The following is a 13,664-nucleotide window of genomic DNA, read 5'->3' as shown; positions in this document are numbered from 1 at the left end:
GGTCACCAGTGGGCCTTAAATCATCAGACAGAAATAAAAAAAACAAATAAAAGTGAATGCCATAATCCATATCAGTATTGTCTAACATAAAAAAAAAAATCTGTTTAACCCTCTGAGCAACAACAACAACAACAACAACAACAACAACAACAACAACAACAACAATAATAATAATAATAATAATAATAACATAATGCTTCAAAGGTTTTTACCAGGAGAAAAATTACCTACAAAGGTCTCCTCCTCTAAAAACACAAATAGACCATGTGATTTAGGGGCCATTTACGATACAATGGTTCTTGAATGAAACCTTAAACTTTTGTTCTGGTTTGGCCACAACAAGTGTTTTGGTAGTGTTTAGTGTAATCTTTGAAAACCAGCCCTTTCTGTTGCCGTGTAAACTGACAATGCACAGATTCTCTGAGAAAAAGTGACGCTGTGGCAGCACTTCGCATGCTTTTAAAAGAAATCAAGCCAATATGCTCAGGTTTCAAAGGGTTAAAGTTACATATTGTATGTTTAGAGGGGACAGTTCGGGGGGACAATATTTCCCAGGCCTCAGAAAAGCTTCAACCGCCCCTGCAGATCTGTGTGTGTGTGTGTATATATATATATATACATATATATATATATATACAAACAAAAACAAAGCAAAACAAACAAAATCTGCAGCTGTCTGAATGCCTGTAAGAGTTCCAGCAATCCCAGTTCCAGCTTAGTGAACTGGCTGCTGCTCCAGTAACTACTCTTCAGGTTTTTATAGGCTCGGTTTGAAGTCTTTTTCCTAAAATGGAGAGGTCAGTGCATCAGTTGCACACGAGACTGTTTTTTTTCCTCTCACAGGAGCAGAAGACTCTCACTCTGATCTCAGGACAGCATCTGGATGTCAAAGTTAGGAGTCCAGTTGGATCTGTGGGGGACTTTTACGTTTTTTTGATGCTCATCTTAAAGAAAAAGAAACAACAACAACTCGTATTTTTCACCGCCTGGAAATGTGTTTTTATCCCCTTCAGCTTTGTGAGACGGGAGCAGAGTGTGCTGGGAATCCGAATGTGAATCAGCGTGTGGCGACATCATCATGATGTTTGGGAAAGTGAAGACATGTAACTCCACCGCGGCTCCTGACAGAAGTCCAGCCGAGTGTAACCTGGTGCTGCTCGGCGTCATGGGCTCTGGGAAATCAGGTCCATCGTTTTTAACTTAATATTTATATACAAATAAGACAGCGGGCTGCAGGAGGAGGGAGTATATTTTTATATTCTGCCTTTACAAGATTTCTGACTTCTCATATTTCACCTCATATTATTCAGATGTGTTTTGGAGGTTTTTTGCCAAACAGTCAGTTACATAAAGCCCTGAATCTACATGATTTTTATTTGGAATGAAAGCCATCCAGCTAAATATATGTATATTTTAAAATGCGAATGTTTATGCAGCGATGTTTTCTCAGGGCCCTCATTGACCCCGGTCCCCTGAGACTCCACAGTGAGACCCTCAGTCGGACTGAGATTTTTTGTCTCTTTGTTTTACAGCACTGACGGTCAAATTCCCACAAAGCGCTTCATCAGTGAATATGACCCTCATCTAGGTGAGTTTTTATTTTAACCCTATGAAAACTGGAGCAACATCACTTTTCTTCTGCTGCTTTCAGACACCTTTTTCAAGCTATTTAACCTTTGAACTCTGAGCAAACTGGTGCAATTTCATTCAAAGACATGAGAAAAAGGCAATGAGCAACTTGGTTAGAAATGTTCGGCATATTACAAGAAATCAGTAGCTTTAGAAACATGTTTTTTTAAAAGCTTGGGACAAGCATCAATGGAAAAGGAAAACAATGAGGGACAACGGCATTCCCTTTTTTTTTTTTTTTTTTTTTTTTTTTTTACATTTTTTCAGGACATTTACTTGCTTGTTTTTTCTTTTACTTTCCTTTTTACTTTCCTTCCTTTTGCTTTGGTTTCAAGTGGTAACTAAGAATAATTGGTGGTGGGAAGTAACTGAATACATTTACACAAGTAATATGTTGAAGTACAATGTCAAGGTACTTTCTGTTACTTTATATCTCAGAGCAAATGTTAGTGGAAACATACTTTTTACCGTAATAATAAAAGTAAAAAATCCAAACAATACATGGTAAATTCCTGTTGCCAAAAATCATCTCTTAACTTACGGCTGGTACTTTGCTGAGAATACTTTTGTACTTTCACTCAGGTAGGATTTTGGATGCTGTACTTGTACTTGTAATGGAGTATTTTTTCATGGTCTGAGGAATTCTCCCACCACTGTTGAACACATGAGGATGTATCTGTGATTATGTAACAGTCTCTTCTGTGTTGTTGGCTGCTGCAGAGGACATCTACTCATCAGAGGAGAAGGTGGACCAGCAGCCGGTCACAGTGAGAGTGATGGACACCTGTGATCAGGTGTGTGTGAACACACTGTTGTGTTGACTCTGTATGCGTGTCCTGGTAGAAATACTCTACTGCTAATTAACAAGGAAATACTATTTGTGGAGACCATTATTGTTTTATTGTTTTTATGTCTCTGCACAAGTGATAGCCATTATTTTTATTATTATTTTTGGGTTGTCCGTCCCTCCGTGCCAGTCTCATGAACCCCGTATCTCACAAACACCTTCACGATATCTCCAGCAAAATTTGCATGTGAAATTTGTAGCTTCTTTGCAGTAACATCCATATTTGAAACATTGTCTACTGTCATGGCTGCATATGAGTCTGGACAGACATGGATGTAAATTGTAACTTGAGATGTTTGCGGAGGCATAGAACCACAAGTTTTTATTATTTCCATAAAGAACAGAAAAATGGACTCCTAATCACGTCAAATGACAAACAAGACATAAAGAGAGAAATAAAATGGCAGATTCAGGCTGATATATGGCCTCAGTGTGAAGTGATTTACAGTGTTACAGTGTGACGGTCCTTCATGGCCCCTGTTAGTCATGTTAATGACAGAGCAGTGTCTCTTTAATGAGAACATGAATGTTAAAAGTGTGTTTGTGTTTTCTGTGTGTGTAAAGGACGGTCCAGTGAACAGTGAGCGCTATCTGTCGTGGGCCAGCGCCTTCCTGGTCGTCTACAGCATCGACAACATGGAGAGCTTCAAAGGCTGCCAGCTGTACCTGCAGACTCTCGCTCTGCACAACAAAACCTTCAGGCCTCAAACTCCCATCATCCTGCTGGGGAACAAGCTGGACATGGACAGATACAGGCCGGTATCTGTGTGTGTCTGTGTGCGTCCAATGAAATTAGCATGTGTACCGTCCTTCAGAGTTCGGGCAGGTTTCCATTAACCCTCAAACTGTGCAAATTAAAACTGCGGATATAAAATACGCAGAATGGAAATATGTCAGTTTTGAAAAACTCCCATTTACTGCAATAAAGTTTTTACCCTTGCATGGGGTAGTATTTCAAAAAAGAAAAAGCTTTTTGGATACACTTTTTTTGTTTTTCTAGGTCACATGATGCTATGTCTTTGTGCTTGTCAGTAGGAACTGGCTCCCTCATGATGCAGCAGGAGCTACAGGAGCTGTTATTGCATCACATAATTCTTCAAAAGTTGAGCGAATCATCTGGAAGTTTTGAATCCACAATTCCTCTGTGAAATCGTGGACTATCAGCTCCCAGAAATCCCTCATACGTGGCCTCTCCCACATATAAGGGGCTCATTTTTCCATCATGGCGCCATAACACGCCTACGTGGCCTTGGATTGGAAATAATGATGGCTAGTGCGGTGGCTGCAATACAAATAAAGCTGTTGATGTTTTGAACATCCATTGCCATAACATCACTCAGTGGAAACGCAGTCATCTCGCTATTGTATTTTATCAACATTTTGAAAATATCGCTTAAGTTTTGCGAAAATCTTTAATGGAAACTCAAGTAGTAAAAATGTGTTACTGAAGGCTGAGGACAGACTTCATTGATGTATCGGGGTAGAAGGTTTTACTAAATGATGTTTTCTCTTTCAGACAGGTGAGTAAGTGTGAAGGCGAGCTGCTGGCGTCTCGTTTCGGCTGTCTGTTCTTCGAGGTGTCCGCCTGCCTGGACTTCCTCTCCGTGCAGCGCGTCTTCTACGAGGCGGTGAGGAGGGCGAGGCACGGGGGCCAGCGCAGCCGTCTCGTCCCGGCCATCTACATCAGGGAGGACAAAGCGTTGCTCCCCTCCTTTGCCACGCCCTGCTACAAGGAGCTGCCGGCCCCCGCCACCGCCAAGCTGGTCACCGTGAAGACGTCCAGAGCGCAGAGCAAACGGAGGGCCGCCACACTCACCCTGCTCAAAGGCTTCAAGATATTCTGACACCCTGGTCGCCCTCCAGCATCTCCGCTGACTCTCTGAAAGACTGAGATGGTACTGCACTGTGAGCTATACAGGGGGTGGACAAAATAACATGAACAGCTGCACAGTGTACAGACAGGTACCTGAACCTGGGTTTGAATTTCAGCTTTGTTTTTGAAGAAAATAGGTTTTATCTTAGATTTTTGCTGACAGATCTACATACTGCACTACAGTCAGTATTTATAGGAACGCCCACAACGTCAGTTTCTTCAGCGCTGAGGGGGAAAGCAAAGTATTTTCCGCCATTCTGAAGAGCTGCTGGCTCTCTGCACATCAAATAAACTTCAAAATCCAGAGCTAAAGGGTATTTTTCAACGTATTTTCCCACGTTTTTGTGTCTAAGTGACTGATAGGAACAACATTTTTTTAAAAGGTCCAGTAATAAGTGAGAGCAGTAGCCAGGCTGCAGTGCAAACACTTGAGGGATGCTCACACCTTCAATTTACTAAAAGCACTTGTTTTCACCGCTGACAGCCTCAGATTATTATTCTAAGTGTCTGACAAGGTGACTGAAAGGATGGACCTTTTTCTCAAAGAGCACTGTACCTTTACTCAGATTGCTTCTCTGACTTCACAGCTCAATAGAAAGTGAGATGAATCATGTTTTAGCCTTCACAGTATGCCACATCTCCACGCAGCTGAACACCTGTGGGAACATTTGCAGCGACACGCTCTGCACCTCCATCATCAAAACAACAAATGAGAAAATGTTGTTTTCATCCCCCCCGGGAGAGTTAAACATACTGTTGAGGATCCACAAAACCTTTAAGACAGTTTTTCCTTTCATTTGCCACCCATCTGTAACGAAGTATGATGCTGCTGTAATGGTTTTTCTTCTGTTCAGTTATTTTTAAAACTTGATAAATAATCACTAATATGTCTGTAGGAACAAAACTCTGAGACACAGAGGAACAAAATTCTGCTTCTTTGCTATTGCCCTTTTCCCCCATCTCATCTAGCAGGGAACGTTCCCACAACATTGGCTAAGTTGCATTAACATTTTAAAGAAAAAAGATTAATCTAATGTTCAAAGAATGTTTTCAGGGTGTTTATCATTTCAGATAAAGTCCCTAAAGGTTAAATGCTGACTTAGACATAATGTTTTAACTGCAACATTGTGAGGATGTTTTGGTGATGTTGAGGTGACAGATCATAAAATGGTCTTTTTATAAAACGTTCCCACAATGTTACATGAGAACAAAGGAAGAACGTTCTCAAAGCAACGTTATGAACATGTTATTGAGGCCTGAGATTACAAACCATTTTTTAAACAAAAATGTAATGTGATATGTTAACAATAATAAAACAGAAACATTTTTTTTAAGTTCATAGAGAATGTTACCCAAACTTTAAGGCAAACGTTCTGGGAACTAAAAGACAACTTGTCGCTTAAAACTTTACTAAAAAAAAAGAAGAAGAAATCAAACCAATTCACTCAGGTTTCAAAGGGTTAAATTACAAGTTTATTTTCAGAATATTACAACTTTTTTCTCCACTCTTAATTCCACCTGTTCTCTCGACTTTCAGAGAAAACACACATGTGGGATATGTTTTGGGTGTTTGTGTGAAGGTTTGAATCTTGCTGAAGCAAACATATGAGCTGTAAAAGTCCAATGAAGCACAACAGTGACGTGAGTTCAGTGACCGTGATTCACGAACGTGTTTGTCAATGAGCAGAGCCTTGAACCGTCGAGTTCGTACGAGGCCTCATACCCCCTCTTCAGCAGCTCTATCATCAACCTCCGGCTCTGCAGCCGACACCTCCTCCTGTTTTTCCTGCTGATCTTCATCCTCTTTCTCCTCCTCCTGCTTCTCTTCCTCTGCTGTATGATCTGAGTACAAGCACGAGGTGTTGCCGTCTTTCCACGTGACCACGATGTCTCCTGCTTTGAGCCCGCTCACCTCCCCGTTGGGCGAGCAGACTTTGTTTTCCTGCATCGGCCTGTCGAGTGACGGCGACGCTGTGCTGCTGCTGTCATCTCTGACCACAGAAATGATCCGCAGCTCCTCGTTCTTCTGAGCCAAAGCAGCTGCGGCCTTGTATTTTGCAATCTTTTTTCTATTCCTGGAGGAAAAAGACATTAAAATATGTCAGTCAACAGCCTCTAAAATATTTTACATTTTGCTTCAAGTGTTGCCATGAACTTGTCATTGTATGATATAAGGTCATACTTGTTGGCCATAGCTCCCATTCCCAGCAGCATAAAACCAACAAGAAGGCAGACGAAAGCCAGTCCCAGCATCACAAACTTCCATATGGTTGCTGCAAAAGGAAGAGGACAGCACAATTTACAATAAATATCACAACAACAGCGAGTGTCTGACACCCCACGTTTTCATTCGGATCAAATGTTTCAGGAGCACCAGCACTTACGGTCCTCTGTGCGATAGAACCAGCGCAGGTATGTTTTTTCTTCCTCTGTCATGGCCGCAAACTTGTTTTTCTGCTCCTCTGCAGGATCAAGCTCTTCTGCATCATTGGATGCCCTCCTGGATCCTTGAGGAAGAACCAATACCCATTATCATCAGTCTTACGCTAAGTAAGAAATGCCTTGAAAACCTTTTTTTCTTCAACCAACATTCACTGATTTGGTGTAAATGCAACAGTTTCCATCTACAGAGATGTTTAATATTTTGTAAACAGTAATATAATATTAAGATATCACGATAGTCTGTAAATAAGTTACTTTTATTGGTAAATTGATTACTTTAATCAGTTGTCACTGTCCAAGTTTCAGCTTAAGTATAAAGAGCCAAAGTCATGTCTTGTGCTTTTGGGTTTTTTTTCATCCAAAAAATATTTTGAAACTCATGCAAATCATGCATATGGGTCGACAACAATTTTGCTACTTCCATCAGGACTGTTAAAGCTGTATTTATTATTGTTTGGCCACATGGGGGCATCAAAACAAGCTATAAACACGCCACTGACATATTATCAGCGTATATGTAAAACGATGTAGAATAGTTGTGATTTTTTGAGTCATTGCTGTGTTTTCTTCGGCTTTTTAGCCTCCAGATGTGGGTGTTTTTAGCAACTTGTCAGCGAGACTGTGCCAGAAAAAGGGGTTGTTTATGGCAGAGACGTGGCTGCTTTACGTGCCTGAATAGTGGCATGAAACGCAATCTTTTTTTCTTTTTTTTTTTTACAGACGCTGTTTTGTTTCCTGGCAGGATAGCGACATGAAAAACAGTTGGTTTTTACAAAGATATTGTTGCTTTTCTTGACGGGATAATGGCAAAAACTGGACGCTGTTTTTCCTGCCAGGACAATGACACAAAAAGCAAATGTCCCTTACAGAAGACACCACTGATTTTCCTGCTGGAATTCTGGCATAAAATGCAGTTGTTGGTTTTTTTTTTCTTTTTTTTTTTTTTTTTTACCAAGATGCTGCAGCGTTTCCTGCCAGGATAGTGGCGTTAAAAGCAACTGTTTTTACCATCACTGCATTTCCTGTTACGATTGTGCCCTCCATACTGGGTATTTTAAGCCAATACATGCTCTTTTCCAAAAACCAAACCTAACCACAGTAACCACCTCATTGTTTTAAATATTAAGTTTCCACATATCTGCTACCTAATAACCCCAACATTCTCTCTGGCGATTAGGCTGCATCTCGAAAATCTTTCATACAAACATGGAAAAAAAATCAAATTTAGTGCCTGCCAGCTTTAATCTCCCAAATGGTGCAGAAAACAATCTTTCTGTCCCTGCATTCCCGACTGACTTACTGAGTTTTTCCTGGCAGATGTCGCCCTCATCCAGAGACCTCCATTTTGAGTGTTTGCTGTCGTGTGTGAGAATGAGATGCCGGCCATCTACCGACAGCAGCATTGAGCTCTTCTTGTTGATCAGTCTGCTCCTGTCACAGTCCCACATTAAATCTGTTGCATTCATCTCCGACTCAAAGCAGGGTCGAGTCAGGACAGGCTTTTGCTGCAGGGCTGACAAACATCTGGACGATGCAACGCACATCAGCATGCCCTGACCAATCCAGATCCACTGCTGAGACTCTGAGTCCAGGTTACAGTTCTTCAGCAGGACTTCACCTGTAGCTGCTGAGTCGTCCAGACACAGGCTGCGGTGGGTGTTGTGGATCATGAACGCGTTTGCCCCTGCAGGTATTGTGAGAGCGACACGTTTAGATTAATTGTTGTTGTGTATAAAGGTCCTAAATGTGTATAAATGATTCACGAGCTTACCCAGTAAGGGGAGAAACAATAAGAGCCAGGCATCAAACATATCTAAAGAGGATGGAAAATTGTTACAATCAGTGCAATTTTAACCTTTTTATTTAAAAGCAGTGACATGAGGAAAGTGGGGTCATTTCTACATGACATGACATGATGGTAAGAGTATAATACCAGGTGCTATTTATGTATTTTGTGTTTCTATCTTCAATGGTAAGTTTTGCTCCTAGACATTTGGTCATTCTTTTCTGCAGATAAAACACTATTCTATAACTCTGTTTTACCGTAAGATTTGAGCCTTTTCTACAATCTGGTCAGTTATATTTCTCAAATAAGTGATTAAAAAGCTCAAAAATGTCTTCAGTTAATAAGGTCAAAACTGTGATTTTGGTAAATGGACCAAAACAGAGAGTGTTATTTCACACGTCAGTGTACATTTTTCTGAATGCATCTGTGGCTGAACATGTATGTCTAAAGTTGTCTTTTAACACTTAAGTAACTAAGATTACATCATTTTTCTTGTGTGGCAACTATGATAACAGCTTTGCCATCATAACAAAAAGAAAATGCTGTTTGACGATAGTTTTTTACTGCCATATACGTTTTTTACCGCCAGTTGAAGTTTACAAACGCTGTTGCAAATGGCGGTTGGACTCTGTGATTGTGAATTCTGCTCATGTGCCTCTACGTGTGTCTGACCACTGTCTTATACTGAAACTACAATGTTTTCGCCGGTGAAATGTGATGAAATAAAGGCGTTTTATTTTATATCATTTTTTGGTCAGTACTAGAGTTCAAAGAGACATTTGTGAAATGTAGCAGTTCATGACGATACATCTGAGTACATGGCTGCCACATATCCTGATTAAAGCAAATAATTTAGATTAAAACTAAATTAATATATGTCTTTTTTAAATGACTGTCTTATAAAAGTGTGTACGAGGGGATTACTTAAAATACAATCACTTTTGTGAATTCTTTCTGAAATGCTTTAAAAACAGGAAGAGAACTACATTTTTTTGTGAATAATATTTCACAGTAGAATCAAACCGTTTTTCAGGTTATTCAGTATATCAGTATTTGTGTTGACGTTTTACAGTCCTGACATAGCCTTATTAGGACTGTAGGTTTGCAAATGGACAGACATGCTCCTTCCAATATTTTGGGAGGACAGAATTATTTGAGCAAACTCCTTTGCATTATCCTTTTTCAAACAAATTGGTCTCATCTTGCATTGATGCAGTAAGGGACAGTGCATTTCAGACGGTCTGTCACGGATAAGACTTTATTAGCAGAGCAATAATCATGCTCAGCAGACTGTAGGGCAGGGAGATGTTTTTTCTTGAAACATTATGACTTTTTTCTCATTAAATTCTACATTTATGTTCGTAATCTAACTTTTTTTTATCAAAACTTTCTGACTTTATTCTCAACTTCTCGGTGAAAAGTTTTGAACATGAGCAGAATTTTTGCAGAAACCCAAATTAAAGTCCACGGATTTATTCATGAATTAAAATGAAAAAATGCATCATTGATGTGAAAAGGTGCCACACGCACATCTAAAGAAGAAACTTCCCCAAATAAAACACATAAAGCAGGATGAAAAGTAAACTCTGCTACGTGTGTGTTGACTCAGCAGCGATAACACTAAATGAGAAAAGCTGAGAATAAATATTTGACAGCAATATAAAATGCAAGAGATCCTCCCTGTATTTCATTTTGAATCATCACATATCCCCCGAATTGTGTTTTTCTTTACATAGACATTTTGTTTTATAAAATGGTACATAAAACTTAACCAGAATGCAGAAAATTTAATGTTTCATTTTAAACATTTTGCCATTGGTTTGCAAATCACACAAGTTAAATGGTTGTGACTTTATCGTCCACAGAAAATCTCCTGTAACAGTTCAGCTTTACAAAAAATCCACAAAAACGTCTCCATACAATATGCCAAATAGATATAATTTAACAACTGCAAACTACTTGATGTGTGTATTTTTATTTTTAACCACAAATTCAACACTACATATACTGATGTATACTGTTTGTTGTGTGTGTACTCACTTCTGTGATGTTCTGTCTGTGGCTGAGATGAGAAGGAGTGAATGTGTGACTGATAGATGAAAAAAACCAAAAAGCTTTCCAAAGTTCAAGAGGAGGAGCCTAAAGATCACTTCATTACGCCGCTCTCAGCGTGATTACCCGCCATCATAAACACAGAGATTACACTGGACATGATGTTGTGTGCTCATCAGCGACTGAGAGGAAGCAAAGCCGAAAAGTCGTTTTGGATTGTGATTTCTCTCCTCTGTGAATTTCACTTTTCGTGTATCATGTTGTGCCATCTAAACGTGATATTTAAGAGAGAATCACTTTCCCAAATAAACTGCAGAGCCTTTAAAACAAAGTTCAGACTGGTAGATTTCAGGTCCTTGACCCGGTTGCTTGGTTACTGTTTAAACAGCCTCACAGTAACCTTGTCTTTTCTGTTTGTGAGGACAAGTGACTCATCGGTCAAACGCCTGCATACTCAGAAAGCAGAAACATTTGGCTGCTTAAGCATTTCACTTTTATAGAAGAGGTGTGGAGAGGTGAATAACCTCTGTGTCACTGAAGAATGAGGAGGACAGATCTGTGTGTATGTGTGTGTGTGTTGTGATTGTTTTTATCTAATTAAATAGATTAGATTTAACTTTATTGTCATTGCACAGAGTGCAGGCACTGAGACAAGCAAATGCAGTTTAGCATCTAAAGTCACAGCACAGCTTCTAGGCTGGACAAAAGGTCGGAGACACACATGTAAATACACAAAGAAAGTGACATTTTAACAAAAAAGGTAACCATAACAAGTCACAAATTGTGAAAATGTGAGCAAAGTTGTGTTGTAACAAATAAGACAAAAAGGAGCCAAAAGATACAAAACTAGGAGTTCTGCTGAGGAGGTCTGCTGTCATCAGACTGCATGCTGCTCTCTCCTACATGTGCATGTGTCACACAGGGCACAGGTGTGTCTCATGACGCTGATCGCGCTCAATCATGGTTTGCAGCCGTGTGAAGAGAAAGCAAAGGCGCAGCAAAGGAACCCAGCAGAGGGGCCGACTCACTAAACTAAAGCATATACACAGAATGAAGCCTAATATAGAATAAATATAGAGTGTATAATAAATGGTGAGGGGAGGATATGACCCTAAATATATATTCACTATAATCAGTATAATCTATGAAAATTAATATGCAAAGATAATTTGTAGGTTGCCTTTTAAAAGTGGATCGCAGGTCTATTCTGAACGGACCACAGGTGACTTGTGAACAAGTCAAGTTTGTAATAAATAAATAAACTTAAATTTTTGAACTACAGTATATCTCTGGCACAGAGTTTTTATTTTGTAGCACCATTTTTTCTCAGTATGTTTTATTTCTTTGTGTTCTAAGCTAATGTGTTGTTTAATATTTTTTAAATTAAACTGAATTTGAGGTAATTTATAATGTGTCAAGATTGAAATAATGACTGAAACCTCCTGCAGATTTTTGCAGTCTTATAAGTTTAGTGTAACTTCACTCTGCAACATGAATTTTAATAAATTTGGGTATGGCATCAAGTTTGATGAATGCAGACTGTGCAGTGGCATCACCTTCTGAATTGCAGGCTAAGACTTACGTCCATTGACGTCAGTACACAAGAACAAAATGTTGTCGCCATGCGTCATCAATCTATGCAGCTGCAGAGAAGCAAAACGTGAACAAACAAACTGAGCTCTTGTTTTATTGGCATTTATGTGGGCCCAAAAGTCTGAAGAGGAGAATGTGGACACAGTCGTGGCTGGGGAGAAGAGGACAACTTGGCACACCAGTTTTGCAGCAAGAGCTTGAAGTATTTATTAGAATCTAGTAGCATTTGGCATTTTTTTCACTGATCAGTGCATCATTCATGCTGCATTTCTACTGGTTGGTTAGTAGACGGAGGTCGTAACAGCAGACACAGTGAGATGGTCATCCCAAATTTCTGATACTGTCAAAATTTTATCCCAGGCTGTCTTTGATTGCACAACTGTGACAACAACCGTCCTCAAACCTCTCTCACTGTGTGAGGACGGACACAACAGAAGGTATCGCCACATTTCTGTCATGATGTGCATCTTTTGTATGGGACAGCCCAAAATCGCAATATTTCGCAAAACTGCAATAGAAACAGTTTGTAGTCTTCTCTAGGTCACATAATGCTGTGTCTATGTGCTTGTCAGTAGGAGCTGGCTCCCTCATGATGCAGCAGGAGCTACAAGAGCTGTTATTGCATCACATAACTCTGAGAAAGTTGAGTGGATTATCCGGAAGTTTTTGTGGAAGTTTTGAATCCACAAATCATGGACTGTGAAATCGTGGACTATCAGCTCTCAGAAATCCCCCATATATGCTTGCATAACACGCCTACGTGGCCTTGGATTGGAAATAATGGCGGCTAGTGGTGGTGGCTGCAATAGAAATAAAGCTGCTAATGTTTTGAACATCCATCACCATGGTTACTGGGATGTTATCACCAGAGGAGAAGTCACATAACATCACTCAGTGGAAATGCTAGTGTTGCAGTCAAGACCATACTGACAGAGACCAGAGTGTGCCGAGACCGAGAGAAGAAGAAGAAATATAAGGATTTGAGAGCAACTCAAGACTGAGAATATATACTATCTATCTATCTATCTATCTATCTATCTATCTATATATATATATATATATATATATACACACACAATATATACACACACACACACACACACACACATAAACCTGACATTAATGAGGAAACGTATATATACACACACACACAAACATTTTCCTCTGATTTCTGTGAAGGGTGGCAGTTGTTGTCAGTATAAAAAAAAAAAACAATGACTTGCGTGATTGGCTAGATTTGAGGAAGGATGTTTTATATTAAGTTACAAAAAAAGTCTGTTGTGGTCTTGATTAAAAATCCGGAGTCTGTTATGTCTGAGACTGAGACAAGACCAAGAGGAGAACGAGACCCTTGAAAAATGCTCTTGTGTTGAATACTACAACACTAGGAAATACAGTCATCTCGCAATTGTGTTTTATCGACATTTGCAAATATCGCTCAA

At 39.7% G+C, this 13,664-nt stretch overlaps 2 protein-coding genes across 2 annotated transcripts; one reads left to right on the top strand and one right to left on the bottom strand.

Moving 5' to 3' along the window:
- The first annotated feature begins 967 nt into the window (after positions 1-967).
- Positions 968-5,507, top strand: rasl12 (RAS-like, family 12). The gene is given in 6 exon segments (XM_042488672.1): positions 968-1,184; positions 1,533-1,547; positions 1,550-1,588; positions 2,350-2,423; positions 3,041-3,231; positions 3,993-5,507. Coding segments are annotated over 6 exon segments (753 nt in total). The 5' UTR covers positions 968-1,078; the 3' UTR covers positions 4,321-5,507.
- A 292-nt stretch (positions 5,508-5,799) lies between these two features.
- On the bottom strand, positions 5,800-10,738 carry si:cabz01068815.1 (solute carrier family 51 subunit beta). The gene is made up of 6 exons (XM_042488819.1): positions 10,618-10,738; positions 8,563-8,604; positions 8,092-8,475; positions 6,734-6,856; positions 6,532-6,622; positions 5,800-6,424 (listed from the first exon to the last, which is right to left on the bottom strand). The coding sequence occupies exons 2-6, from the start codon at positions 8,600-8,602 to the stop codon at positions 6,067-6,069; spliced, it is 996 nt and encodes a 331-aa protein (XP_042344753.1). The 5' UTR covers positions 8,603-8,604; positions 10,618-10,738; the 3' UTR covers positions 5,800-6,066.
- Positions 10,739-13,664: the final 2,926 nt, after the last annotated feature.

This window comes from Plectropomus leopardus, chromosome 1 (genome assembly GCF_008729295.1).
Source record: "Plectropomus leopardus isolate mb chromosome 1, YSFRI_Pleo_2.0, whole genome shotgun sequence".
NCBI classification, from domain to species: Eukaryota; Metazoa; Chordata; class Actinopteri; order Perciformes; family Serranidae; genus Plectropomus; species Plectropomus leopardus.
The sequence above is the reverse complement of the archived record's forward strand: the minus strand, read 5'-3'. Positions and strand labels throughout refer to the sequence as shown.

Bases quoted from the DNA above. Each gene is read 5' to 3' on its own strand.
- si:cabz01068815.1 (XM_042488819.1), bottom strand. From the start codon at position 8,602: ATGTTTGATGCCTGGCTCTTATTGTTTCTCCCCTTACTGG. The intron at 8,476-8,562 runs GTAAGCTCGTGA...CAATACCTGCAG, and splicing joins ATTGTTTCTCCCCTTACTGG to GGGCAAACGCGTTCATGATC. The intron at 6,623-6,733 runs GTAAGTGCTGGT...TTCCTTTTGCAG, and splicing joins GTTCTATCGCACAGAGGACC to CAACCATATGGAAGTTTGTG.